This window comes from Tarenaya hassleriana, unplaced genomic scaffold (genome assembly GCF_000463585.1).
Source record: "Tarenaya hassleriana unplaced genomic scaffold, ASM46358v1 Cleome41, whole genome shotgun sequence".
NCBI lineage: Eukaryota > Viridiplantae > Streptophyta > Magnoliopsida > Brassicales > Cleomaceae > Tarenaya > Tarenaya hassleriana.
In genome coordinates this window covers 944,741-971,628 of record NW_010966933.1, presented here as the reverse complement: position 1 = coordinate 971,628, position 26,888 = coordinate 944,741, and the positions used below count along the sequence as shown (strand labels likewise).

The window sequence follows — 26,888 nt, the reverse complement described above, 5'->3', positions numbered from 1 at the left end:
ATCGGTCGAAGCTGGTCGAGTCTGGCCTTAACCGCTGGGAAATCGGCGAGATCGCGAGCCGTATCGGTCAGCTCTACTTCGGACAGTACATGAGGACTAGCGAGGCTCCGTTCCTGCTCGAGGCATATGTATTCTATGAGGCGATTCTGAGGAGGAGATACTTCGAGGAAGCTCACGGCAAAGATCTCAGTGTCCGATTCAAAGAGCTCCGGTTCTATGCGAGATTTTTGCTTGTTTCGCTGATCGCTGATAGGAAAGAAATGGTTAAGCATTTGTCTGAGAAGCTTAGGGTTCTGGTGGATGATAGCAAGTCGAATTTCCGGGTAAGTTTGATTTCTATAAGTCCGATTCTCGTGAGTGGAGATGAGAAAAATTTTTCAGGAAAAGAATTTGTGCCTGAACTGAAGACGAGTTGTTTGATTGATTTTCGTTAGGCCCAAGCATTTTTCTTGATTCAATTACAACTTGTGTGCGAGAAATTTTCAAGGGTAGCTTTTTAGGATCATAATCAAGAAGCTTGTGCACTTGGAATTGCTATTTCATCCATCTACAAAGAAGGGAACAAATTGATGCTTTCATCATCACTATGTTTCCTTTCTTATCATGGATTTGGATTTTTCAGTTGCACATTCGGTAAAGCATATTCCTTGCTCCTGTGGGGGGGGACAGTAATCTGTGTTTCCGTCTTGCTGAGGTTTGGAAATTGGAATACTATGATAATGGATATGTTGTTTTTGCAGGGCACCAATTTCAAAGAATGGAAGCTAGTTGTGCAAGAAATCACTCGCTTCATGAAAGCTGACACAGACTTAACTTATGTAAGGCCTTTGCGATATTGCTCTACGCTTGATTCCCATCTGGCTTCTCAAACATACCTAACACGGTTCCACGCAAAGAAAGTGTTGAGGTTTCGTGATGCTGTCTTGACAAGCTATCACCGCAACGAGGTTAGTAAGCAGCATTAGTTCTTCTGAGGCCCGAAATATATCTGAGAGGTGCCGTCTTGATTGGACTTTAATGTTCGGAATCATCAAAGCCTGTTTGTTGCTTTTAGAATCATACATCGTGTTGATTTTCAGGTCAAATTTGCTGAAGTCACATTGGACACCTATAGAATGCTGCAGTGTTTGGAATGGGAACCCCGAGGATCTTTCTATGAAAAACAGTCTATCGAACCAAAGCAGAATGGCGTTGTAATCGATCATTCTGCACCTTCTGGCCTAATTGATGTAAACTTGGACGCCGATATGGTTGATCGATCATTACCTCCAAATCCTAGGAAAGCAGTTCTTTACCGTCCCTCTGTATCTCACTTGCTGGCGGTGAGTTTTAAGTACATTGCTTTCTCAAATCTTCTGGACTATCCGGTTTTGCTTTTGCCTTGATCCTCTGATATTTCGTGTTTGTGTAAAATGCAAAGATTGAGAACCAACGAGGTTTTGTTTATCGGCAGGTCATGGCCACGGTTTGTGATGAGCTTCCTCCGGAGAGTGTGATGTTAATATATATATCAGCATCGGGTTAGTTTCTTTTCCATCGGCACATTGGGCTTCTAAGATTGATGACTTCTATAATCTTTATTGTGTAACTGATATCCACGAAAAATTTACAGAGGGTCCTGTTCGCAGTAACGTTCCGGAGTCAGAGAGCTCTGCAGGTTCGAGTAAATCTTCAAAAAGCAAATTGCTTTCCCGAGCTTCCCAGGAACAGAAGAGTTCCAAGTTTGAATCACATTCACATAGTAATGGACAGAGATTGCGTGGCGGCGATTATTATGATAGTCATATATGGTTGGGTCCTAGAGGAGGCTCTGGTAGGCTTGTTGGGTGCATCTCAGATACCGGATGGCATTCTGTTTGTTGTTTTTACTAACTCTGTTTTCTGCAATGTCGTTTCTCAGGTTCAAACAATCTGTACCCTGGTGATATAGTTCCTTTTACACGGAAACCCCTTTTCTTGATCATTGATAGTGACAATAGCCATGCATTCAAGGCAGGTTTGTCATAACTTGTGCATGATTCTCCGGATAGTTGTATAATGTTTCCAGGTTGCTGCAACTTTGTGTGCCTTTTTTTGTGTTTTGATCCCTCTTTAGTTGGTTCCTTAGTTGTTTTCACAAAATTTACATAATCTGCATTAGAAATTCCATCCACTTGTCGTTATAGTTCATGAGATTTCTTCACTTTTGCTGACGAATGAATTCCAGGTCTTGCATGGGGCGGAAAAGGGTGAGCCAGCTGCTCTGCTTCTTTCTCCTCTGAAGCCATCATTCAAGAACCCATCTGCTGCCGCTGATACAACGCAAAATGGAAGCCAGTTTACCTTCTTCTTAACGTCTCCTTTACAAGCATTCTGCCAGATGCTGGGCCTCGGGGACTCGGATACCGACCCAGTAAGGACGATGTTGAACCCTCAAAAAATCCAACTTGTATTTGTAATGTTCTGTCTTATCCTTTCCCTTTGATGCATTCGTGTTAATCTGCTTCCAGAATGTTTATGAAGAAGCCGAAGACATACTCTCCGTCGGGTTTTCAGAGTGGGAAGTGATTCTCTCCACGTCCAAAAGCCTAGACCTAGTTTGGGCGCAAGTTCTATCCGATCCATTCTTGAGACGGCTCATCCTCAGGTAAGTTTACTTCCGCAGATTCTCTATTCTACAACTTTAGACGTCTTTACGTGATTCTACGGCATCTTTCCAGATTCATCTTCTGCCGGTTTGTCCTGAAGGCCTTCTCCCGGTCAGAAGATCTTGAATCTAGCTCGCCCCTCTGCTTTCCCGACCTCCCGGGCTCCGTCTCGTCGGGGTCTGAACCCGTGAAATCTGTTCTTCGCCGACTGGCCGACCACCTGGGAGTCACCGAATGTTTCAGATTCTGACAGGGCATAGAATATGGTAAAAACGTTAGAGCCTATCTCCACTGGTTTGTTATACGAAGACAAGTGGTATTTAGGTGGTGGGGGATTTGAGTAAAGTGTGATTTGGGGATTCTCTATGATTCTTTTTTTTTTGTCATTTTGTAAAAGAGAAAGCCAATGTAGCTATGAAATTGAACCGTGTTTTAGAAGAACAAACATATATATATATATATATATTATTAGTCTTTTTTTTTTGGGTTTTTATTCCTTCTTAGTGTTGTACGGACTACGGAGGTAAACATAATAATTTAATGTGCATTGCTTAAGGAGTATTTTGCTTATTATGCTTATATTTTGATTCTTTAATGTGCATTGGTTGTATTTATTTCATAAAAACTATTCCCATTCATTTTTTTAGTTCAATAAAAATGTTTATTTTGCATGGACAATTTAATTTTTTCGAGTTCTTTTTACATTTTCTTTGAATTAAATTCATATAATTTTAAAAAAATAATTTGAAATGGATTCTTCTCTCGCTTTTCTATTGGAATTATTGGTTGGGCTCCATCCCATTTGTTTGTAGATAACGGAAATCTCCACACCGTACGATTACAAAGAAAACGTTATATCCCAACCGTCCATTTCATCCAATGAGATGACTCTCACTTCTCTTGTGCGTCTTCTCCTTTGTTCGTGTTTTTCCCCCCCCCCCCCCCCCACTGGATGAGCTCTGGCGAGGAAAAAGCCTGAAGAAAGAAATCAGAGGTACGCTTTGTGTAATTCCGATCCAGTAACTTGACGGGATGCGTTTCTTCGAATTTGGATGTCCATCCATTCTATAATGTTGTTGACGATATTATTAGGGTTCTTCCCTGCGCGTGTGATCGAGTTCAATTTTTTTCCGTTTCGATTGGCTTAGATTTGTGCATATTTGATCTGCATCTGGTTTCTATGTTTTGATTTAGGCTCCGTCGGCTGCAATCGCTCATTCGCTATTGGTTTTACTCGCAGATGGTCTGTAGAAGGAGGCTCTTGAATCGAAAACCCTAATCTTTGTCCTTCTCTTTTTGATCTTAGATCGCTATATTATTGAGTTTTTCCAATGTGGGCGTAGCTGTTAGTGCGGTGAGGTTGTTCGATTTTGGAGTTTAGTTTACGACGTATTGGTATTACTTAGATCGAGTGTCTGACCGTGGGCAGCGATAATTTCCTGTTTAAATTCCATGTGATCGCTGTAAAGCTTTAGATCCGTGTTTCCCCTAGAGGTAGCACATGGAATCTTTGGTGTTTTTGGCAATTAGGGTTTTGTTTTGTCGTGTCTGCTCAATTCGATTCGATTTCTGATCCGTTTTTGAGGTCGATCTAGTTTTTTTGATGCATTGAGTTAGGTTCGAAGGGACTCTGTCTCTGGATAATGTCAGGCATATGATTTTGCTGAATCCACAGATGCGTAAAGCTCTCATCTTTGTTTTCAATTTGTTGTTTTCAGAAGAATCTTCCATTTTTATCGTCTTCGTCGTCTTCCCTAAAATCATCTCCGATTGTTCAGATGCGTTTTTGGTTCTTTTCCTGTTTTTTTTTTTCTTAGCTCAACCCGAAGGGACTCTGTCTCTGGATAATGTCAGGCATATGATTTTGCTGAATCCACAGATGCGTAAAGCTCTCATCTTTGTTTTCAATTTGTTGTTTTCAGAAGAATCTTCCATTTTTATCGTCTTCGTCGTCTTCCCTAAAATCATCTCCGATTGTTCAGATGCGTTTTTGGTTCTTTTCCTGTTTTTTTTTTTTCTCAGCTCAACCAGTGAGATTTTGGTTTAATATTGAATACAATGTCTTTCTCCCATTGTTCGTCTTCAGTCATTGTACTTTCTTGCTTGTTTATTATTCCACGATTCAAAGTTAAGGTTTTTACTGAGGGCATATCAACCTAGGTCCGCATTTCTCAGCTTGATGTTCAACCTAGCTCTGAACCTCAATTTGGACAAGCTCTATTCAGAACTTGTATGTTTATTTTCTCAATCAAATATGCAGAGATGGATTGGCAAGGGCAAAAACTGGCAGAGCAGCTGATGCAGATCCTGCTCTTGATCTTCGGTGTCATCGCAATTGTTGCGGGATATTCAATGGGTTCGTTTAGGATGATGATGCTGGTCTATGCAGGTGGCGTGGTTCTCACCACTCTGATCACCATTCCTAACTGGCCGTTCTTCAATCGTCACCCTCTCAAGTGGTTGGACCCGAGCGAGGCCGAGAAGCATCCCCGACCACTAGCAACCACGACTTCGAAGAAGAAAAACTCAAAGAAGTAGGCTTTGCTTTGATATCTTGTGTTTCTTCATCTCAAACTTTAGACATAACTAGACGGGAGTGTTGTTTTTTGGACATCAGATTCTCCAAGACATTCAAATCTTTATATTGATGGTCCCATTGTAATGAGTTGAAATGTTTCTGGATTGTGAGCCTAATAAACTTGAAAAGGTCTTTACTTTATTACACCTGCCATCTATGTTCTTCATGTTTGTGCAAATTAAATTAAATAATTCAACAAGGTTCAGGGAAGGAGGAAATTCAGAGTCCCTGCGACGGTTTTAAGGTTTGCGATCTCTCTCCGCCGTTCACCTCGCCATCGGCAGGAATTTTCGACACCCCCTCCGTCCTCGTTGACGTTAGAAGTTTCCTCCAGTGTGCATTCTTTCTCTCCCTCTCTCCTGCTTTTCCATTTTCGTCGTCTTTTTCTCAAACTGAGAATGATCTGGTTGTGGCGGCGAAGGAAGACGCTTACAGGACATTCCGGCCCTCGTGGAGAACGTTGATCAGAACTTTGCCAGAGTTAGGGATCTGCTGGCGTTCGGACGAGCACAGGGGCACTACTACTTCCACAAGGTATTCAAGGCCTATATGCATCTGTGGAAGTTTCAGCCAGCAGGAGAATCGGTCGAAGCTGGTCGAGTCTGGCCTTAACCGCTGGGAAATCGGCGAGATCGCGAGCCGATCCATTCTTGAGACGGCTCATCCTCAGGTAAGTTTACTTCCATCGATTCTCTATTCTACAACTTTAGACGTCTTTACGTGATTCTACGGCATCTTTCCAGATTCCAGATTCATCTTGCCGGTCCGTATTAGACGCTTTCTGCCGTTCGGAAGATCTTGAATCTAGCCTGCCCCTCTGCTTTCCCGGCCTCCCGGGCTCCGTCTCGTCGGGGTCTGAACCCGTGAAATCTGTTCTTCGCCGACTGGCCGGCCGACCACCTGGGAGTAACCGAATGTTTCAGATTCTGACAAGGACATAGTCTGACAAGGACATAAACTGGTAAAAACGCTGGAGCCTGTCTCTCCAATGGTTTTGTTATATGAAGGCAAAGATCGGTGTTGGTTATACTTTTTATTTTATTTTTACAAAAAAGATTTATTTTGTAATAAAATATCTGTTTTTTTTAGATTTTTTTATATTTAATCTAAATCTCAAAAAAGAATTCGAAATGGATTTTTAGTTGAGTTTCTATTGGAATTATTGATTGGGGTTCCATTCCATTTGTTTTGTAGATAGTCGAAATCTCCACACCGTACGATTACAAAGCTAACCTTACATCCCAGCCGTCCATGAGTTGGTACACTTCCCTTGTTCGTCTTCTCCATTTTTTTTTCTCTCCCCTGGATGAGCTCTCGATAGGGGGAAAAAAAAGGGCTGAAGAAAGAAATCGAGGTACGCTTTTGAAATTCTTTCGAGGATTCGTTTTTCGAATTTGGATGTCCAGCAATCGTGGATTGTCGATCACCGCATTATTAGGGTTCTTCCCCCTCTCTGCTGATGTGATTGAATTCAATTTTTTTTACCGTTTCGATTGACTTAGATATGTGTGTATTTGCTCTACGTCTGGTTGCTGTCTTTTGATTTCTCCACGCTCTTGATAATTTTTTTCCAGGCGGAGAAAAATTGAAGTCTTTAGGCTCCATCCTGGCTGGAATTGCTCATTCGCTTTTGGTTTTATCGTAGATGGTTTGTAGAAGGAGGCTCTTGAATCGAATGCCCTAATCTATGATGTTAACGTCGAGACCCCTTTTGTACCCTAATTTCCCCGTGCTTGTAACATCATCAAGCCCTAGCTTTGGCTGCAAAAGCTGGCATTTTCCGCGCTGCAAATCCCCCACGAGTTTCAGACTACACGCACAAAACGGCGGCAATGATCTGGGAAATGGTCTCGGTGGGAAAGACGAAGTACGAGGGGGAAACGAACCGATCAGTAACGGGAATGGCTCGAGGAAAGAGGGATGGCTAGGGTTCAATCTCCGGTGGGGCGATCTCTTGAATCCGGATCCGGACAATTTCGTGGCCATCGGACTAGCCGGAGTGCTGACATGGGCGAGCGTTCAGGTCCTGTCTCAGCTCCTCTTCATCTCTCTCGCCATTCTTGTTGCTGCTCTCAAGTACTCCTTCATTGCCGCCCTCCTCATTTTCATCCTCATCACCCTCCTCTAAGGCCTGCCATTCTATGCTCTATGGGTATTGTACATTTCCATTAACATGGTTATTCAAGATTTTTAGACTATTTGCATTCAAATCTGAAACTATTAGACTGTATGTTTCATTATCCCAGCTGGTACGTATGGGATCGGGTCAATGAATTCAAACTCGTGAGACCCTGTCAGTCGAGTTAGATATTCGAAATTCCGGATTCTTTTCCCAACCCTACTTGCTAAGGATCTAAACATCGATCAATGGAAACATGGAGGAGGATAATGTGATCTCTCGTACTGAAGAATATAGATGATATATATATATATATAAAAAAAGTAAAGACCCTTTCAAGTTTTATTAGGGTCACAATCCAGAAACATCTCATCTCATTACTGTGGGGCCATTAATGTAAATATTTGAATGTCCTATAGAGAATGTGATGTCCAAAAAAAAAAAAAAAAACACTCCCATCTAGTTATGCCTAAAGTTTGAGATGAAGAAACACAAGATATCAAAGCAAAGCCTACTTCCTTGAGTTTTTCTTCTTCGAACTCGCGGTCACTTGTGGTCGGGGATGCTTCTCAGCCTCACTCGGGTCCAACCACTTGAGAGGGTGACGATTGAAGAACGGCCAGTTAGGAACGGTGATCAGAGTGGTGAGAACCACACCACCTGCATAGATCAGCATCATCATCCTAAAAGATCCCATTGGATATCCCGCAACAATTGCGATGACACCGAAGATCAAGAGCAGGATCTGCATCAGCTGCTCCGTCAATTTTTGCCCTTGCCAATCCATCACTGCATATTTGTTCAAGAAAATAAACATATAAATTCTGGATGTCAAAACCATAGAGCATTTCCAATTGCAGTTCGGATCTACTTTCTTAGAACACATCAAACTGATAAAGCCATAGAAAACGAGGAATGCAGATCTAGGTTGATATGCCCTCTCAGTGAAAACCTTAACCTTGAATCGTGGAATAATAAAGAAGCAAGAAAGCACAATCGCTGAAGATGAACGGGAGAACGAAACATTGTTTTGATATTGTGTATACAACGGATAAACTCTACTCCTAGATTTCAATATTACACAGATTCAATATTAAACCAAAATCTCACTGGTTGAGCTGAGAAAGAAAAGGAAAAGAACCAAAAATACATATGAACAATCGGAGATTGTTTTAAGAAAGACGACGAACGAAGATGGTAAAGATGGAAGATTCCTCTGAAAAAAAAATTGAAAATGAAGATGAGAGCTCTACACATCTGTGGATTCAACATAATCATATGCCTGACATTATCCAGAGACAGAGTCCCTTTGAACCTAACTCAATGCATCAACAAAACTGGATCGACCTCAAGGAGGCCTCACAAATCGAATCAAATTGAGCATACATAACAAAGCAAAAACCCTGATTGCCAAACACCAAAGATTCCATGTGCTACATCCAGGGGAAACACCGATCCGAAGCTTTACAGAGATCAAATGGAATTTAAACAGGAAATCATCGCAGCCCACGGTCAGATACTCGATCTAAGCAATACCAATACGCCGTAATCTAAACTCCAAATCGGACAACTTCACAACATTAACAGCTACGCCCACAGTGGAAAAACAATCAATAACATAGCGATCTAAGATCAGAGACAGAAGAAGAGAGAGCCATACCTTCGCTTCCCCGAAACCTCTCCTCAGCAAAATCGAAAGTTTCGTGCCCACAGCCGTCGAAACTCTTTTTGAGGGGACGGCAGTCAGAGACAAAATGAAAAAAATAAAACAAAAACCCAATCGCTTAGAGGCTCAGTATTTATAAAGGCATGTAATATTATATTGGGCTTTTTTCAGGCCCAGAGTTACAAAAAAGTTTTAGGTTTTACAATATTTATAACAGTTTCAAAATCAATTAAAAGACTGGGCATGTTTTCTATTGAACATTGGACAGGTCGGTTATTCGTCTAATCTCAATTGAATATGTTTGCATTTCTGAATATTATTCGGAAATAGCCCGGTTTACTGCATTTGTAATTAGATTTTAAATCCGTGTTTAACAAGAAAACTTTTCATTTAATCCCACGTAGCGGTGATCGTTGTCACACCGGTAAATATTTGATTTCAGCCGTCAGATTGGGTCGAGAAAACATAACTTGTGGCTTTTATGACCGTCGATTTAAAAACGAGGAAAACACAGTGACAAGCCATAATAACCGCTCGATCGCCATCGTTATTTATAAATACGATCCAAAGACGTTGTCTTTGAAGGTTTTTTGTTGCTATGTTCAGAGCTGAAGGGATCGATGTGAAGGAGATAGGGATTCGTAGGAAGAAGATCAGGTACGATTTTATAAATTTTACGAATTTAGGCCTCTTGATATGTTGGGTTTCCTGGGATCTCTAGAGCGAATCATATTCCTAAGAGATCGATTCTAGGGTTTGCGCAGCGGATATAAAACAAAAATTTAATGAAACCCTAGAACCATGCTGCTATTGAATCGTAGAAACATAAGAACGCTTACCTCAATCGATCCGGGGCCTGTATCAATTGAAGAATTCGTCTGATCACGAAAGAGAGGAAGATTACCTCGCCCTCTACACGTATCCACACCTCTGGATGGATTCCAACACCTTGGAACTTGTCTGCTAGGACTAGAGATCTCGATCTCTCTTGTGTGCAAGGTTTTTGGAGGCTTAGGGTTTTATTTTTCAAAGCTTAGAATCTAATTCTAAACTGAAAATATGTCTTAATTTTTCTTCTTCTTTTTCTTTCTTTTTCTCTCATCTTAAAATCCTAGAAGACATTCTCCTTATATAGACTTTCCAAAATCCTAATTTGACAAGGAATAGATTACTAGGAATCCTAATCTAATTAGGTTTCCTAAACCTATTAGAATTCTAATCTCATTAGGTTTCCTAGATGTAATAGAATTCTAATCTCATTAGGATTCTTATACATAATAGGATTCCTAATCCCATTAGGATTCCTATTCCAATTAGGAATCTCAATCCAATTAGGATTCCTAATCGGGATAATTTAACACACGTACTTGTCCATCTCTATTGTGTGTGATCCTGTAGGCTTATCCGGAATAGCAGTAAAACGCGGAATCTCCATTCCGGTAATACAAGTCATAGACGGTCTCTAGCAAGACACTATGACTACCTATCTCGAATAGAGTTTGTTTGTGATCATACGAACGCCAGTGATGATTCCGACTGATGATCCTTTTGTATAGCGATATCATATGTCGAACATAAGGCATGGACAAACCACCTTATCTGATTCGACTGCTTTCTCGTTCACTGAGTTCGACTGTCTGAAATAGACGACGTTCGTCTATAGTGCGGCCACACATTTCTACAGTCTTGCTCACACGAGGGGCCCAACGATATCTCTCTCTTTTACGAGAGGTACAAATCCCATCTTGACTATCTACAATCCAGTACATGATTCGTTTCGTACCTGATACACGCCTTTATAGTCCTCCTATTACGCAGGACGTTTGACGTAATCAAAGCACGCAACTCCTCATGTTAGATTCTGTAGATATCTCAGGTCTTAGGATCCAATCATAGAATCGTCGTATGAGATTCAAGTCATGACACTAGTCCATGTGACAATCTCATGCGGGTCAGTCCAATATTCCGTTCTGCAACGAATACCTATGATTGTGATCGTATCCAATACCTATGATCATCTATGTGATCATCAATCACACATCATACTAGTCTTATTATGTCGTTATTCCCATAATGACACAAGACTAGGGAGTTTAGTATCATTCATAATGATACACAGATTTCATAACAGATCTAGTATGCTAGAACATGTAATGAATATTATGAATGATACTAAACTCCCTAGTCTTGTGTCATTATGGGAATAACGACATAATAAGACTAGTATGATGTGTGATTGATGATCACATAGATGATCATAGGTATTGGATACGATCACAATCATAGGTATTCGTAGGTTAGTGGGAGCACAGTAGTTTTTCTGGTGCTGTTTGTGGATGACATTCTCCTTATAGGGAATGACGTTCCTACCTTGCAAGACGTTAAGTCTTGGCTAGGAACGCAGTTTTCTATGAAGGACCTAGGAGAAGCGGCCTATATTCTAGGCATAAAGATCTATAGGGATAGATCGAGGCGTCTTCTAGGATTGAGTCAGAGTACTTTCATCGATAAGGTCTTGAAACGGTTCAAGATGCAAGATTCCAAGAGAGGAACCTTACCGATGAGCAGTGGCACAGTTCTCTGCAAGAGTCAGTGTCCTACGACACCTGATGAGCGAGAACGCATGGATCGGATTCCATATGCTTCGGCAATTGGATCCATCATGTATGCCATGCTTTGTACTCGACCGGATGTATCCTACGCGTTGAGCATTACGAGTAGATACCAGTCAGATCCAGGTGAGTCGCACTGGATCGCCGTCAAGAACAGGATACATCCGGTCGAGTACAAAGCATGGCATACATGATGGATCCAATTGCCGAAGCATATGGAATCCGATCCATGCGTTCTCGCTCATCAGGTGTCGTAGGACACTGACTCTTGCAGAGAACTGTGCCACTGCTCATCGGTAAGGTTCTTTTCTTGGAATCTTGCATCTTGAACCGTTTCAAGACCTTATCGATGTAAGTACTCTGACACAGTCCTAGAAGACGCCTCGATCTATCTCTATAGATCTTTATTCCTAGAATATAGGCTGCTTCTCCTAGGTCCTTCATAGAAAACTGCGTTCCTAGCCAAGACTTAACGTCTTGCAAGGTAGGAACGTCATTCCCTATAAGGAGAATGTCATCCACGTACAACACTAGAAATACAACTGTGCTCCCACTGTCCTTCTTGTAAACACATGGCTCGTCTTCGTTCTGTGAGAAACCAAACTTTTTGATTGTCTCATCAAAGCGAAGGTTCCAGCTCTTCGAAGCCTGCTTCAGTCCATAAATGGACCTCTGAAGCTTGCACACCATCCTCGGGTTCCTCGGATCGACAAAACCTTCGGGTTGTGTCATGTACACATCCTCGGTCAAGTTCCCGTTAAGAAACGCGGTCTTGACATCCATTTGCCATATCTCATAGTCGTAATATGCGGCTATGGCAAGTAGGATCCTGATGGACTTCAGCATAACTACCGGCGAAAAGGTCTCATCATAGTCAATACCATGAATTTGACGTAATCCTTTCGCCACAAGTCGTGCCTTATACGTGTGCACGTTGCCATCCATGTCGTACGAAGCAAACAGCTCGTAAGTCCACTGGAGGGAAGGCCCCAAGGAAGCAGTTTGCTACCAAAGTATATGATTTGTCGTAATCTTTTGAGTTGGTGTGGTGATTTTGATGAGATCTACAGTATTACCTGTCATTGTTGTGTTCTTGTTTTAGGCTGCTCTTAAGTCTGCCTCAACCACCGGTGGAGTCAAGAAGTCCCATCGCTACCGTCCTGGAAATGCGTCAATACCCTCTTTGCTTGCTTGAAATGCGTCATCTCCGGTTTGCTCATGAATCTTGAAAGGTACATCAGATCCGGTCTCGTAGCCGTTAAGTACAACAGACTTCCCACCATGCTTCGATATTCTTTTGCATCTGCTTCTTTCTCCTCCTCCATATCAATGTTCTTGCTGTTTGGTTCAAGTGGTATACTGACCGGCTTACAGTCAGACATCTTGAACTTCTCCAGTAATTTCTTCGCATAGCTTCCTTGGGATAAGAAAACTCTATCTGGACTTTGCTTTATCTCCATCCCCAAGAAATACTCCATCTTGCCAAGGTCTGTCATCTCAAAGTGATGCATCATTTCTTCTTTGAATCTTCCAATGTTCTCCTCACTACTCCCGGTAATGATCATATCATCCACATATAGTGAGATGATCAGTATCTCTTCTCCAAGTCTTTTGATGTATACCGCTGCCTCGTATGGACATCTCTCAAAACCTTGTTTGAGAAAATATCCATCAATCTTGCTATACCACGCTCTTGGGGCTTGCTTCAAACCGTACAAAGCTTTTCTTAGCTTCAGTACGTGATCTTCTTTGCCGTCTACTTCAAATCCTTGAGGTTGCTCCACAAATACTTCCTCCTCAAGTTCACCATTTAGAAATGCGGACTTCACATCCATGTGATGTAGCGTCCACCTCTTTTGTGCTGCAATCGCAAGTATGAGTCTAATGGTATCGTAGCTTGACACAGGTGCAAACGTCTCTGTGTAGTCTTCACCGTACTTCTGACTGAACCCTCTTGCAACCAGCCTCGCTTTATGCCTTTGTATGGATCCATCTGCAGCAGTCTTGAGTTTGTAGATCCACTTCATCGTGATAGCCTTCTTCTTCTCGGGTCTTTCCACCAACTCCCAAGTGTTATTCTTCTCAATCATGTTGATTTCTTCTTCCATCGTTTTTCTCCATTCTGGATAACTTTCAGCCTCTTCAAATGTAGTTGGTTCTACAGAACACATGAAACATGCTTCCATCATGTCTGCAGAATAGTCCAACACTCTTGGAGCGACTTCAAGTATCTCCTTCACAGATCTCGTCTTGGGATTTCTAGGTTCTGATGAACTCCCTTCTAGAGTGTCTTCTCCAGTGTTGTTGGATGTAGAACCACTTGATTCTCCATTTGAATCCTTATAGAAATCTGATGCAGGAATTGCAATACTTTTTCCTTTCTCTAAGCTTTTGCTCCACTCCCATGTTTGACTTTCATCAAATATAACATCTCTTGCAACTGCAACTCTTTGCTTCTCCGGCAAGTAAACTCTGTAGCCTTTGCTTTGACTACTGTACCCAATGAGTACGCCTTTCTCCGCTTTGTCTTCCAGCTTTGTTCGTCTTTCATCTGGTACATGGACATAACACAGACACCCAAACACTTTCAAGTAACTTAGTGAGGGTTTATGTCCGGTAAGGTAGTCTGTTTTGCAAGTATACTGCAGTGTATACCGCCTCTGCCCAGAAGTTGTTTTCCATTCCGGCTTCCTTCAGCATTGCTCGTGCCATCTCCATAACACTTCTGTTTTTCCTTTCACTTACTCCATTTTGTTGTGGAGAGTATGCCACCGTGAGTTGTCTCGAGATACCTTGACTTTCGCAGAATCTTGCAAACTCTTGCGATGTGTACTCTCCTCCTCGATCTGACCTGAGTGTCTTGATTTTTTCTTCAGCTTGGTTCTCTACCATAGCCTTAAACTTCTTGAACACCCCGAATATTTCTGACTTGTTTTTCAGAAAGTATACCCACGTCATTCTCGAATAATCATCGATCAAGAGTAGAAAATACCTGCTTCCATCAAGCGAAGGTGTTTGCATCGGGCCGCATATATCTGAGTGCACTAGCTCTAGCTTCTTCTGAGCTCTTGATGAAGATGATGGAAACACGAGTCTTGATTGTTTCCCTAATTGGCATGCTTCACACACCTCATTGTAGTTGCCAAAGTTAGGGATTCCCTTCGCCATATTCTTGTGTAGTAACTTTTGCATGTATGAGTTACTACTATGCCCAAACCTTCGGTGCCACAGTTGAGCCATCGAATCTTCCTTAGCCGTATAGGTAGACTCGCATGCTCTCACAAGTTGCATTGGAAAGCTCTTCCTCTGCATTTGTATTTCGGCAATTTTCCTCCCCATAGGATCACGAATCACACAACTACTTTCTTTGAAGTTGAGTTCGTACCCGTTTAGGAGCATTTGAGGAACACTAAGTAGGTTCTTGACCAACTTCGGAACATAGAACACATCCTTGATAACTCTTGCACCTTTCTTCGTGTTAACCATGATATCTCCTTTTCCTTCCGTCAAGATTACGGCTCCATTCCCTATTCGGATAGGGATCTTGATATCTCGGTCTATCTTCTTGAAGTACCGGATATCTTTGGACATGTGATTTGTGCATCCACTGTCGATTAGCCACATGTCTTCTCCTTGGGCGATCATAGCTTCATCTCGCGCCGTAAATAGCTGTTCATTCATGCCCTCTGTTTGTGTGACTTGAGCCTATTGATTTTGATTTCTTCTGCAATCTCGAGCCAAATGTCCTGGCTTTCCGCATGTGTAGCATTCTTTCGACCTCCTTACTTGTTGGTCTTGTTTGCCCTTCTTGTTTTTGAAGTAACACTCCTCCTCGGCGTGATTATCTTTCTTACAATAACCACACCATTTCTTCCCTTTTGGATTAAACCTCCAGAGACCTTTATTATCTCCTTTGTGATTTTTCGATCGAGCTGGAAAAGCTCCTTCTGAATTTCCTTCTTCATCCGGTAGGAACTTTGATTCATGTGCGATCAAAGATCCAACCAGATCTGTGACACTTATGTTTCTCAAATCTTTCGTCTCCTCCATCAACGCTGCCAAAGTTGCATATGACTTTGGCATCGTCGTTAGGATCTTCCTTATGATTTCAAAATTTTTCTTTCCTTCTCCCAATTGCTCCATTTGATTTGCGATATCCATCACTCTATCCGTATATGCTCTTATTCTTTCTCCATCTTTCATTCTCAAATTTTCGAATTGAGTATGTAAAGATTGTAATCGAACAAGTATGGCTCCCTCCTTTCCTTGATATGCTTCTTGCAACTTGGTCCACACCTCCTTTGATGTCGTGGCCGTTATCACCTTCCGGAAGACGGAATCTGTGATGAAATTTTGTAGAAGTTGGAGAGCTGTCATATCTTCATCTTGATCTCCCTCCATTTTGTGAGATCCGTCTCTTGATTTTTCGTCGGAGTTTCTGCAGTCTCCGATGGTTGTGTTAGAACGCCCTTTTCGACAACGTCCCATAACTCTCTCAACATTAGTGTCGTCTTCATCCTCGTGGCCCATAACTCATAATTTTGGCCATCGAAAATAGCAATGGGTTGAATGTTTTGGATGTTTACCGCCATAGTGCTCTTCGTGCAAGTTGTGCTTCGTGGTGCGTCTTGTGCTTCGATCTAGTGCTCTTCCTTGTGCTTGAATTAGTGCAGCGTCGTCCCTTGAACCGTAGTAGGCTCTGATACCATGTTATGAAGCTTGTATTATATTATCATTGACAAGCTTCTTATCTTCTCTTCTTTAGTGCATAGTGCAAAGAAAGAAAACCAAGAAAGTATCGAAGATTTGTAGCACTTATGCTTAGAATTTTGTAAGAAAACAAAGAGAGAGAAAAAATTAAATTGTCCATGCAAAATAAACATTTTTATTGAACTAAAAAAATGAATGGGAATAGTTTTTATGAAATAAATACAACCAATGCACATTAAAGAATCAAAATATAAGCATAATAAGCAAAATACTCCTTAAGCAATGCACATTAAATTATTATGTTTACTTCCGTAGTCCGTACAACACTAAGAAGGAATAAAAACCCAAAAAAAAAAGACTAATAATTAATATATATATATATATGTTTGTTCTTCTAAAACACGGTTCAATTTCATAGCTACATTGGCTTTCTCTTTTACAAAATGACAAAAAAAAAAGAATCATAGAGAATCCCCAAATCACACTTTACTCAAATCCCCCACCACCTAAATACCACTTGTCTTCGCTTGTGTTTGTAATGTTCTGTCTTATCCTTTCCCTTTGATGCATTCGTGTTAACCTGCTTCCAGAATGTTTATGAAGAAGCTGAAGACATACTCTCCGTCGGGTTTTCAGAGTGGGAAGTGATTCTCTCCACGTCCAAAAGCCTAGACCTCGTTTAGGCGCAAGTTCTATCCGATCCATTCTTGAGACGGCTCATCCTCAGGTAAGTTTACTTCCAAGGTACGCTTTGTGTAATTCCGATCCAGTAACTTGACGGGATGCGTTTCTTCGAATTTGGATGTCCATCCATTCTATAATGTTGTTGACGATATTATTAGGGTTCTTCCCTGCGCGTGTGATCGAGTTCAATTTTTTTCCGTTTCGATTGGCTTAGATTTGTGCATATTTGATCTGCATCTGGTTTCTATGTTTTGATTTAGGCTCCGTCGGCTGCAATCGCTCATTCGCTATTGGTTTTACTCGCAGATGGTCTGTAGAAGGAGGCTCTTGAATCGAAAACCCTAATCTTTGTCCTTCTCTTTTTGATCTTAGATCGCTATATTATTGAGTTTTTCCAATGTGGGCGTAGCTGTTAGTGCGGTGAGGTTGTTCGATTTTGGAGTTTAGTTTACGACGTATTGGTATTACTTAGATCGAGTGTCTGACCGTGGGCAGCGATAATTTCCTGTTTAAATTCCATGTGATCGCTGTAAAGCTTTAGATCCGTGTTTCCCCTAGAGGTAGCACATGGAATCTTTGGTGTTTTTGGCAATTAGGGTTTTGTTTTGTCGTGTCTGCTCAATTCGATTCGATTTCTGATCCGTTTTTGAGGTCGATCTAGTTTTTTTGATGCATTGAGTTAGGTTCGAAGGGACTCTGTCTCTGGATAATGTCAGGCATATGATTTTGCTGAATCCACAGATGCGTAAAGCTCTCATCTTTGTTTTCAATTTGTTGTTTTCAGAAGAATCTTCCATTTTTATCGTCTTCGTCGTCTTCCCTAAAATCATCTCCGATTGTTCAGATGCGTTTTTGGTTCTTTTCCTGTTTTTTTTTTTCTCAGCTCAACCAGTGAGATTTTGGTTTAATATTGAATACAATGTCTTTCTCCCATTGTTCGTCTTCAGTCATTGTACTTTCTTGCTTGTTTATTATTCCACGATTCAAAGTTAAGGTTTTTACTGAGGGCATATCAACCTAGGTCCGCATTTCTCAGCTTGATGTTCAACCTAGCTCTGAACCTCAATTTGGACAAGCTCTATTCAGAACTTGTATGTTTATTTTCTCAATCAAATATGCAGAGATGGATTGGCAAGGGCAAAAACTGGCAGAGCAGCTGATGCAGATCCTGCTCTTGATCTTCGGTGTCATCGCAATTGTTGCGGGATATTCAATGGGTTCGTTTAGGATGATGATGCTGGTCTATGCAGGTGGCGTGGTTCTCACCACTCTGATCACCATTCCTAACTGGCCGTTCTTCAATCGTCACCCTCTCAAGTGGTTGGACCCGAGCGAGGCCGAGAAGCATCCCCGACCACTAGCAACCACGACTTCGAAGAAGAAAAACTCAAAGAAGTAGGCTTTGCTTTGATATCTTGTGTTTCTTCATCTCAAACTTTAGACATAACTAGACGGGAGTGTTGTTTTTTGGACATCAGATTCTCCAAGACATTCAAATCTTTATATTGATGGTCCCATTGTAATGAGTTGAAATGTTTCTGGATTGTGAGCCTAATAAACTTGAAAAGGTCTTTACTTTATTACACCTGCCATCTATGTTCTTCATGTTTGTGCAAATTAAATTAAATAATTCAACAAGGTTCAGGGAAGGAGGAAATTCAGAGTCCCTGCGACGGTTTTAAGGTTTGCGATCTCTCTCCGCCGTTCACCTCGCCATCGGCAGGAATTTTCGACACCCCCTCCGTCCTCGTTGACGTTAGAAGTTTCCTCCAGTGTGCATTCTTTCTCTCCCTCTCTCCTGCTTTTCCATTTTCGTCGTCTTTTTCTCAAACTGAGAATGATCTGGTTGTGGCGGCGAAGGAAGACGCTTACAGGACATTCCGGCCCTCGTGGAGAACGTTGATCAGAACTTTGCCAGAGTTAGGGATCTGCTGGCGTTCGGACGAGCACACAGGTCTTAGGATCCAATCATGGAATCGTCGTATGAGATTCAAGTCATGATCGGTCGAAGCTGGTCGAGTCTGGCCTTAACCGCTGGGAAATCGGCGAGATCGCGAGCCGATCCATTCTTGAGACGGCTCATCCTCAGGTAAGTTTACTTCCATCGATTCTCTATTCTACAACTTTAGACGTCTTTACGTGATTCTACGGCATCTTTCCAGATTCCAGATTCATCTTGCCGGTCCGTATTAGACGCTTTCTGCCGTTCGGAAGATCTTGAATCTAGCCTGCCCCTCTGCTTTCCCGGCCTCCCGGGCTCCGTCTCGTCGGGGTCTGAACCCGTGAAATCTGTTCTTCGCCGACTGGCCGGCCGACCACCTGGGAGTAACCGAATGTTTCAGATTCTGACAAGGACATAGTCTGACAAGGACATAAACTGGTAAAAACGCTGGAGCCTGTCTCTCCAATGGTTTTGTTATATGAAGGCAAAGATCGGTGTTGGTTATACTTTTTATTTTATTTTTACAAAAAAGATTTATTTTGTAATAAAATATCTGTTTTTTTTAGATTTTTTTATATTTAATCTAAATCTCAAAAAAGAATTCGAAATGGATTTTTAGTTGAGTTTCTATTGGAATTATTGATTGGGGTTCCATTCCATTTGTTTTGTAGATAGTCGAAATCTCCACACCGTACGATTACAAAGCTAACCTTACATCCCAGCCGTCCATGAGTTGGTACACTTCCCTTGTTCGTCTTCTCCATTTTTTTTTCTCTCCCCTGGATGAGCTCTCGATAGGGGGAAAAAAAAGGGCTGAAGAAAGAAATCGAGGTACGCTTTTGAAATTCTTTCGAGGATTCGTTTTTCGAATTTGGATGTCCAGCAATCGTGGATTGTCGATCACCGCATTATTAGGGTTCTTCCCCCTCTCTGCTGATGTGATTGAATTCAATTTTTTTTACCGTTTCGATTGACTTAGATATGTGTGTATTTGCTCTACGTCTGGTTGCTGTCTTTTGATTTCTCCACGCTCTTGATAATTTTTTTCCAGGCGGAGAAAAATTGAAGTCTTTAGGCTCCATCCTGGCTGGAATTGCTCATTCGCTTTTGGTTTTATCGTAGATGGTTTGTAGAAGGAGGCTCTTGAATCGAATGCCCTAATCTATGATGTTAACGTCGAGACCCCTTTTGTACCCTAATTTCCCCGTGCTTGTAACATCATCAAGCCCTAGCTTTGGCTGCAAAAGCTGGCATTTTCCGCGCTGCAAATCCCCCACGAGTTTCAGACTACACGCACAAAACGGCGGCAATGATCTGGGAAATGGTCTCGGTGGGAAAGACGAAGTACGAGGGGGAAACGAACCGATCAGTAACGGGAATGGCTCGAGGAAAGAGGGATGGCTAGGGTTCAATCTCCGGTGGGGCGATCTCTTGAATCCGGATCCGGACAATTTCGTGGCCATCGGACTAGCCGGAGTGCTGACATGGGCGAGCGTTCAGGTCCTGTCTCAGCTCCTCTTCATCTCTCTCGCCATTCTTGTTGCTGCTCTCAAGTACTCCTTCATTGCCGCCCTCCTCATTTTCATCCTCATCACCCTCCTCTAAGGCCTGCCATTCTATGCTCTATGGGTATTGTACATTTCCATTAACATGGTTATTCAAGATTTTTAGACTATTTGCATTCAAATCTGAAACTATTAGACTGTATGTTTCATTATCCCAGCTGGTACGTATGGGATCGGGTCAATGAATTCAAACTCGTGAGACCCTGTCAGTCAAGTTAGATATTCGAAATTCCGGATTCTTTTCCCAACCCTACTTGCTAAGGATCTAAACATCGATCAATGGAAACATGGAGAAGGATAATGTGATCTCTCGTACTGAAGAATATAGATGATATATATATATATAAAAAAAGTAAAGACCCTTTCAAGTTTTATTAGGGTCACAATCCAGAAACATCTCATCTCATTACTGTGGGGCCATTAATGTAAATATTTGAATGTCCTAGAGAATGTGATGTCCAAAAAAAAAAAAAAACAAACACTCCCATCTAGTTATACCTAAAGTTTGAGATGAAGAAACACAAGATATCAAAGCAAAGCCTACTTCCTTGAGTTTTTCTTCTTCGAACTCGCGGTCACTTGTGGTCGGGGATGCTTCTCAGCCTCACTCGGGTCCAACCACTTGAGAGGGTGATGATTGAAGAACGGCCAGTTAGGGACGGTGATCAGAGTGGTGAGAACCACACCACCTGCATAGATCAGCATCATCATCCTAAAAGATCCCATTGGATATCCCGCAACAATTGCGATGACACCGAAGATCAAGAGCAGGATCTGCATCAGCTGCTCCGTCAATTTTTGCCCTTGCCAATCCATCACTGCATATTTGTTCAAGAAAATAAACATATAAATTCTGGATGTCAAAACCATAGAGCATTTCCAATTGCAGTTCGGATCTACTTTCTTAGAACACATCAAACTGATAAAGCCATAGAAAACGAGGAATGCAGATCTAGGTTGATATGCCCTCTCAGTGAAAACCTTAACCTTGAATCGTGGAATAATAAAGAAGCAAGAAAGCACAATCGCTGAAGATGAACGGGAGAACGAAACATTGTTTTGATATTGTGTATACAACAGATAAACTATACTCCTAGATTTCAATATTACACAGATTCAATATTAAACCAAAATCTCACTGGTTGAGCTGAGAAAGAAAAGGAAAAGAACCAAAAATACATATGAACAATCGGAGATTGTTTTAAGAAAGACGACGAACGAAGATGGTAAAGATGGAAGATTCCTCTGAAAAAAAAATTGAAAATGAAGATGAGAGCTCTACACATCTGTGGATTCAACATAATCATATGCCTGACATTATCCAGAGACAGAGTCCCTTTGAACCTAACTCAATGCATCAACAAAACTGGATCGACCTCAAGGAGGCCTCACAAATCGAATCAAATTGAGCATACATAACAAAGCAAAAACCCTGATTGCCAAACACCAAAGATTCCATGTGCTACATCCAGGGGAAACACCGATCCGAAGCTTTACAGAGATCAAATGGAATTTAAACAGGAAATCATCGCAGCCCACGGTCAGATACTCGATCTAAGCAATACCAATACGCCGTAATCTAAACTCCAAATCGGACAACTTCACAACATTAACAGCTACGCCCACAGTGGAAAAACAATCAATAACATAGCGATCTAAGATCAGAGACAGAAGAAGAGAGAGCCATACCTTCGCTTCCCCGAAACCTCTCCTCAGCAAAATCGAAAGTTTCGTGCCCACAGCCGTCAAAACTCTTTTTGAGGGGACGACGGTCAGAGACAAAATGAAAAAAGAAAAACAAAAACCCAATCGCTTATTACACAGGCTCAGTATTTATAAAGGCATGTAATATTATATTGGGCTTTTTTCAGGCCCAGAGTTACAAAAAAGTTTTAGGTTTTACAATATTTATAACAGTTTCAAAATCAATTAAAAGACTGGGCATGTTTTCTATTGAACATTGGACAGGTCGGTTATTAGTCTAATCTCAATTGAATATGTTTGCATTTCTGAATATTATTCGGAAATAGCCCGGTTTACTGCGTTTGTAATTAGATTTTAAATCCGTGTTTAACAAGAAAACTTTTCATTTAATCCCACGTAGCGGTGATCGTTGTCACACCGGTAAATATTTGATTTCAGCCGTCAGATTGGGTCGAGAAAACATAACTTGTGGCTTTTATGACCGTCGATTTAAAAACGAGGAAAACACAGTGACAAGCCATAATAACCGCTCGATCGCCATCGTTATTTATAAATACGATCCAAAGACGTTGTCTTTGAAGGTTTTTTGTTGCTATGTTCAGAGCTGAAGGGATCGATGTGAAGGAGATAGGGATTCGTAGGAAGAAGATCAGGTACGATTTTATAAATTTTACGAATTTAGGCCTCTTGATATATGTACCGCTCTGTGTCGTTGTCAATGATTTGATTGTCGAAATGAAATGGTAGAGTTGCTGGTAGTTGTAGGGTTTAGATTAGGGCATGTAAATCGAGTATCTGGTTTTCCACCGGAAGACATTGTTGTTTGCTGTTCCTGTTGCTCGTAGTAAACTTGATTGGTATCTGTTTGCTTAGAGATGTCATAGATGATGCTCTTCTGTGTTCGACAATTGGGGGTATGGTCTGGATCTGCCCTAGCGCGGTTCCTGTTGAATGATGAATTTAGCTCTGTTTTCCATAACTTTATTTGGCTTTGATGGATACTTTTTATCAGGCGTATGGTAATTGTATTTGGTAATCGCCAGCTTCTGAGTTACCTTTTGATTGGAGTTTAGGAAGTGTGATGATTTACTGACGTTTTGCTTATGAACAGATGGCTCGTACGAAGCAAACAGCTCGTAAGTCCACTGGAGGGAAGGCCCCAAGGAAGCAGCTTGCTACCAAAGTATATGATTTGTCGTAATCTTTTGAGTTGGTGTGGTGATTTTGATGAGATCTACAGTATTACCTGTCATTGTTGTGTTCTTGTTTTAGGCTGCTCTTAAGTCTGCCTCAACCACCGGTGGAGTCAAGAAGCCCCATCGCTACCGTCCTAGAACTGTTGCCCTTCGATATGTAGATCTTTTGCCCTAATTTTTTTCCGGGATCTCTGTATGGAATTACTTGTTTTAACGAAATTTTTGTTTGTGTGGACAGTGAAATCGCAAGTACCAGAAGAGTACCGAGTTGTTGATTCAGAAGCTTCCGTTCCAGAGGCTTGTCCGTGAGATTGCCCAGGATTTCAAGGTATGGGTATTTTCGGATAAATACAAGCATATGGATAATGCCTAATCTTTTCGGTGTAATCGTGTAATTCTTTTTGATGGGCTATTGCCTGACTTGTGTTTCCAAAGCCATGCGGTGTTGGCACTTCAGGAGGCAGCAGAAGCGTATCTTGTGGGTCTATTTGAGGACACCAACTTGTGCGCCATCCACGCCAACCGTATGTCAAAACGTATTTATTTGAAAAAATATGAAACAATTATAACTGACCTTATTATAAATTCAGCTACTCTAATCGACAATAAAATGATAAATATTTAATTATTTTCGCTGCATTCACTTGAATTTAGATATAAAAAAAACGTATGTCAAAAAGCAAAGACCACTAAATGTTTAAATTTTCTCCCTTTGATAAAATAGCCAATAATCTTGGGGGGAAGAGTGGTGATTTGGTAGATATGAGAGAGAGAATGGTAAAAGCGTCATATTCACTCTTGCCACCTACTTCTTTCGATACACTTTTCCGTTTAACTCTACGTCGTTGTACACAGTGTAGCTCATTATTGCACGGTGGGTTGCTTTCTCTCAAGACTTGTCCGCTGGGTTCTTTTTACGTGGATTGATCTCCCGAAATCTCCCGTCTTTCTCTGGATCTGAGCGAAAGATCTTCCTCTGTTACCTCCCTGTAAGCTAACAGATCGCATTGTTTTCAGTTTTTGACGATTTGGCTTCGTTTCTCCTTTTGTTTCCCGATAAAATTCGGTACCAAAACGAGGGAGATACGTCTTAGACTGGCGAGATGAGTTGAAATCGTTCTTCTGAGGCCTATACGTTGGTTTCCTTCTGTGTGTTTAATCGTTATTTCTTCTTTTCCGGTCCAAAGACTCATCATTCAAGAACCCATCTGCTGCCGCTGATACAACGCTAAACGGAAGCCAGTTTACCTTCTTCTTAACGTCTCCTTTACAAGCATTCTGCCAGATGCTGGGCGTCGGGGACTCGGATACAGACACCGTAAGGATGATGTTGATGTTACGAAGCTTGTATTATATTATCATTGACAAGCTTCTTATCTTCTCTTCTTTAGTGCATAGTGCAAAGAAATAAAACCAAGAAAGTATCGAAGATTTGTAGCACTTATGCTTAGAATTTTGTAAGAAAACAAAGAGAGAAAAGAGAGAGAAGTGTTTAGAGAGAAATGCTTAGAAATGCTTAGGAAAGCTTGATATGAAAAACTTCATACAACACCCCCTATTTATACTAAAACTCCAAACCTACCACTCTCATCATAACCACACATCTCACCCATCAATCACATCTCACCTATCAATCACACCTACCATATCCTTATTTTCTTCAATCACACCTAACACACACACAAATTCAAACTTCTACAACTCCTTACATAAGCATTACATCATCCTGATGTAATCGCTTACATAAGTATTACATAAACACGACATAATCGCTTACATAAACATTACATAAGCGTAACATAAGCAAATGAATCACCTTCTCAATACTCCTCCTTGATTCATTTGCGCGTCATCCCTAATTTCTTCTTCAACTCCTCGAATCTTGAAGCTCCTAGTGCCTTTGTGAAGATGTCTGCCAATTGCTCTTCTCCTTTGACATATGTGAGTTTGATAACTCCATTGTGCTCCGCTTCTCTGACCACATGATACTTGATGTTGATGTGCTTCCCTCTTGCTTGCATCCCAAGCTATCAAGTAGATTCCGTAGCCATATGGTTTGGTTTACCGCTGCTGCTGCTGAGATGTACTCTGCCTCCGCCGTTGATTGTGGATCACCTCTTGCTTTTGTGTCTGCCATGAGAATATCGCTCCTCCTATCTTAAACACGTAACCACTTGTGTTTTTCATGTCATCTTGACTTCCGGCCCAATCACTATCACAGTATCCCTGCAACAGTACAGTGTTCTCGGATTTGAAGTGTAAGCCAAGATCAATGGTTCCCTTGACATACCTCAATACCCTCTTTGCTTGCTTGAAATGCGTCATCTCCGGTTTGCTCATGAATCTTGAAAGGTACATCAGATCCGGTCTCGTAGCCGTTAAGTACAACAGACTTCCCACCATGCTTCGATATTCTTTTGCATCTGCTTCTTTCTCCTCCTCCATATCAATGTTCTTGCTGTTTGGTTCAAGTGGTATACTGACCGGCTTACAGTCAGACATCTTGAACTTCTCCAGTAATTTCTTCGCATAGCTTCCTTGGGATAAGAAAACTCCATCTGGACTTTGCTTTATCTCTATCCCCAAGAAATACTCCATCTTGCCAAGGTCTGTCATCTCAAAGTGATGCATCATTTCTTCTTTGAATCTTCCAATGTTCTCCTCACTACTCCCGGTAATGATCATATCATCCACATATAGTGAGATGATCAGTATCTCTTCTCCAAGTCTTTTGATGTATACCGCTGCCTCGTATGGACATCTCTCAAAACCTTGTTTGAGAAAATATCCATCAATCTTACTATACCACGCTCTTGGGGCTTGCTTCAAACTGTACAAAGCTTTTCTTAGCTTCAGTACGTGATCTTCTTTGCCGTCTACTTCAAATCCTTGAGGTTGCTCCACAAATACTTCTTCCTCAAGTTCACCATTTAGAAATGCGGACTTCACATCCATGTGATGTAGCGTCCACCTCTTTTGTGCTGCAATCGCAAGTATGAGTCTAATGGTATCGTACCTTGACACAGGTGCAAACGTCTCTGTGTAGTCTTCACCGTACTTCTGACTGAACCCTCTTGCAACCAGCCTCGCTTTATGCCTTTGTATGGATCCATCTGCAGCAGTCTTGAGTTTGTAGATCCACTTCATCGTGATAGCCTTCTTCTTCTCGGGTCTTTCCACCAACTCCCAAGTGTTATTCTTCTCAATCATGTTGATTTCTTCTTCCATCGCTTTTCTCCATTCTGGATAACTTTCAGCCTCTTCAAATGTAGTTGGTTCTACAGAACACATGAAACATGCTTCCATCATGTCTGCAGAATAGTCCAACACTCTTGGAGCGACTTCAAGTATCTCCTTCACAGATCTCGTCTTGGGATTTCTAGGTTCTGATGAACTCCCTTCTAGAGTGTCTTCTCCAGTGTTGTTGGATGTAGAACCACTTGATTCTCCATTTGAATCCTTATAGAAATCTGATGCAGGAATTG

At 41.4% G+C, this 26,888-nt stretch overlaps 6 protein-coding genes, 1 long non-coding RNA gene and 1 pseudogene across 18 annotated transcripts in view; 6 read left to right on the top strand and 2 right to left on the bottom strand.

Moving 5' to 3' along the window:
* Positions 1 to 3,200, top strand: part of LOC104824891 (protein SCAI) — a 3,771-nt gene extending 571 nt beyond the window's left edge. Inside the window, exons 2-10 of one of the 2 annotated variants that reach the window (XM_010557075.1) lie at positions 1 to 323; positions 741 to 947; positions 1,080 to 1,322; positions 1,454 to 1,520; positions 1,613 to 1,813; positions 1,901 to 1,992; positions 2,207 to 2,392; positions 2,490 to 2,626; positions 2,700 to 3,200. In XM_010557075.1, the coding sequence (XP_010555377.1) occupies positions 1 to 323; positions 741 to 947; positions 1,080 to 1,322; positions 1,454 to 1,520; positions 1,613 to 1,813; positions 1,901 to 1,992; positions 2,207 to 2,392; positions 2,490 to 2,626; positions 2,700 to 2,877 (1,634 nt within the window). In that variant the 3' untranslated portion in view covers positions 2,878 to 3,200. Of the gene's footprint in view, positions 324 to 740; positions 948 to 1,079; positions 1,323 to 1,453; positions 1,521 to 1,612; positions 1,814 to 1,900; positions 1,997 to 2,206; positions 2,393 to 2,489; positions 2,627 to 2,699 lie in introns of those variants that run through there. The other variant, XM_019203872.1, reaches the window with a different exon arrangement.
* Positions 3,201 to 3,517: 317 nt separating this feature from the next.
* LOC104824892 (probable signal peptidase complex subunit 1) lies at positions 3,518 to 5,351 on the top strand. Of its 5 annotated transcripts, none has more exons than XM_010557080.2 (3): positions 3,564 to 3,621; positions 3,868 to 3,870; positions 4,888 to 5,351. In XM_010557080.2, exon 3 carries the CDS (start codon positions 4,890 to 4,892, stop codon positions 5,163 to 5,165), a length of 276 nt encoding a protein of 91 aa, XP_010555382.1. In that variant the 5' UTR covers positions 3,564 to 3,621; positions 3,868 to 3,870; positions 4,888 to 4,889; the 3' UTR covers positions 5,166 to 5,351. The 5 variants fall into 5 exon arrangements, with proteins under 5 accessions (XP_010555379.1, XP_010555382.1, XP_010555380.1 ...); XM_010557078.2 differs by having other exon boundaries at positions 3,568 to 3,621; positions 3,822 to 3,870; XM_010557077.1 differs by lacking the exon at positions 3,868 to 3,870 and having other exon boundaries at positions 3,518 to 3,621.
* A 1,544-nt stretch (positions 5,352 to 6,895) lies between these two features.
* LOC104824894 lies at positions 6,896 to 7,333 on the top strand. Its single transcript, XM_019203870.1, has one exon. It carries the CDS (start codon positions 6,896 to 6,898, stop codon positions 7,331 to 7,333), a length of 438 nt encoding a protein of 145 aa, XP_019059415.1.
* Positions 7,334 to 7,757: 424 nt separating this feature from the next.
* On the bottom strand, positions 7,758 to 9,848 carry LOC104824895 (probable signal peptidase complex subunit 1). Its single transcript, XM_010557084.2, has 3 exons — positions 9,830 to 9,848; positions 8,985 to 9,048; positions 7,758 to 8,113 (listed from the first exon to the last, which is right to left on the bottom strand). The coding sequence occupies exon 3, from the start codon at positions 8,109 to 8,111 to the stop codon at positions 7,836 to 7,838; it is 276 nt and encodes a 91-aa protein (XP_010555386.1). The 5' UTR covers positions 8,112 to 8,113; positions 8,985 to 9,048; positions 9,830 to 9,848; the 3' UTR covers positions 7,758 to 7,835.
* Positions 9,849 to 17,020: 7,172 nt separating this feature from the next.
* LOC104824897 lies at positions 17,021 to 20,717 on the top strand. 4 transcript variants are annotated; one of them, XR_773485.1, is made up of 4 exons: positions 17,021 to 17,039; positions 19,159 to 19,376; positions 19,610 to 19,769; positions 19,990 to 20,717. It is a non-coding gene; the product is annotated as an uncharacterized LOC104824897 (long non-coding RNA). The 4 variants fall into 4 exon arrangements; XR_773487.1 differs by having other exon boundaries at positions 17,024 to 17,039; positions 19,166 to 19,376; XR_773484.1 differs by lacking the exon at positions 17,021 to 17,039 and adding an exon at positions 19,005 to 19,085.
* LOC104824896 (probable signal peptidase complex subunit 1) lies at positions 17,073 to 18,581 on the top strand. 4 transcript variants are annotated; one of them, XM_010557088.2, is made up of 2 exons: positions 17,073 to 17,305; positions 18,118 to 18,581. In XM_010557088.2, exon 2 carries the CDS (start codon positions 18,120 to 18,122, stop codon positions 18,393 to 18,395), a length of 276 nt encoding a protein of 91 aa, XP_010555390.1. In that variant the 5' UTR covers positions 17,073 to 17,305; positions 18,118 to 18,119; the 3' UTR covers positions 18,396 to 18,581. The 4 variants fall into 4 exon arrangements, with proteins under 4 accessions (XP_010555390.1, XP_010555391.1, XP_010555389.1 ...); XM_010557089.1 differs by lacking the exon at positions 17,073 to 17,305 and adding an exon at positions 17,312 to 17,416; XM_010557087.1 differs by lacking the exon at positions 17,073 to 17,305 and adding an exon at positions 17,312 to 17,421.
* Positions 20,718 to 20,940: 223 nt separating the features above from the next.
* On the bottom strand, positions 20,941 to 22,256 carry LOC104824898 (probable signal peptidase complex subunit 1). The gene is made up of 2 exons (XM_019203875.1): positions 22,193 to 22,256; positions 20,941 to 21,321 (listed from the first exon to the last, which is right to left on the bottom strand). The coding sequence occupies exon 2, from the start codon at positions 21,317 to 21,319 to the stop codon at positions 21,044 to 21,046; it is 276 nt and encodes a 91-aa protein (XP_019059420.1). The 5' UTR covers positions 21,320 to 21,321; positions 22,193 to 22,256; the 3' UTR covers positions 20,941 to 21,043.
* Positions 22,257 to 23,318: 1,062 nt separating this feature from the next.
* LOC104824940 lies at positions 23,319 to 24,263 on the top strand (annotated as a pseudogene).
* Positions 24,264 to 26,888: the final 2,625 nt, after the last annotated feature.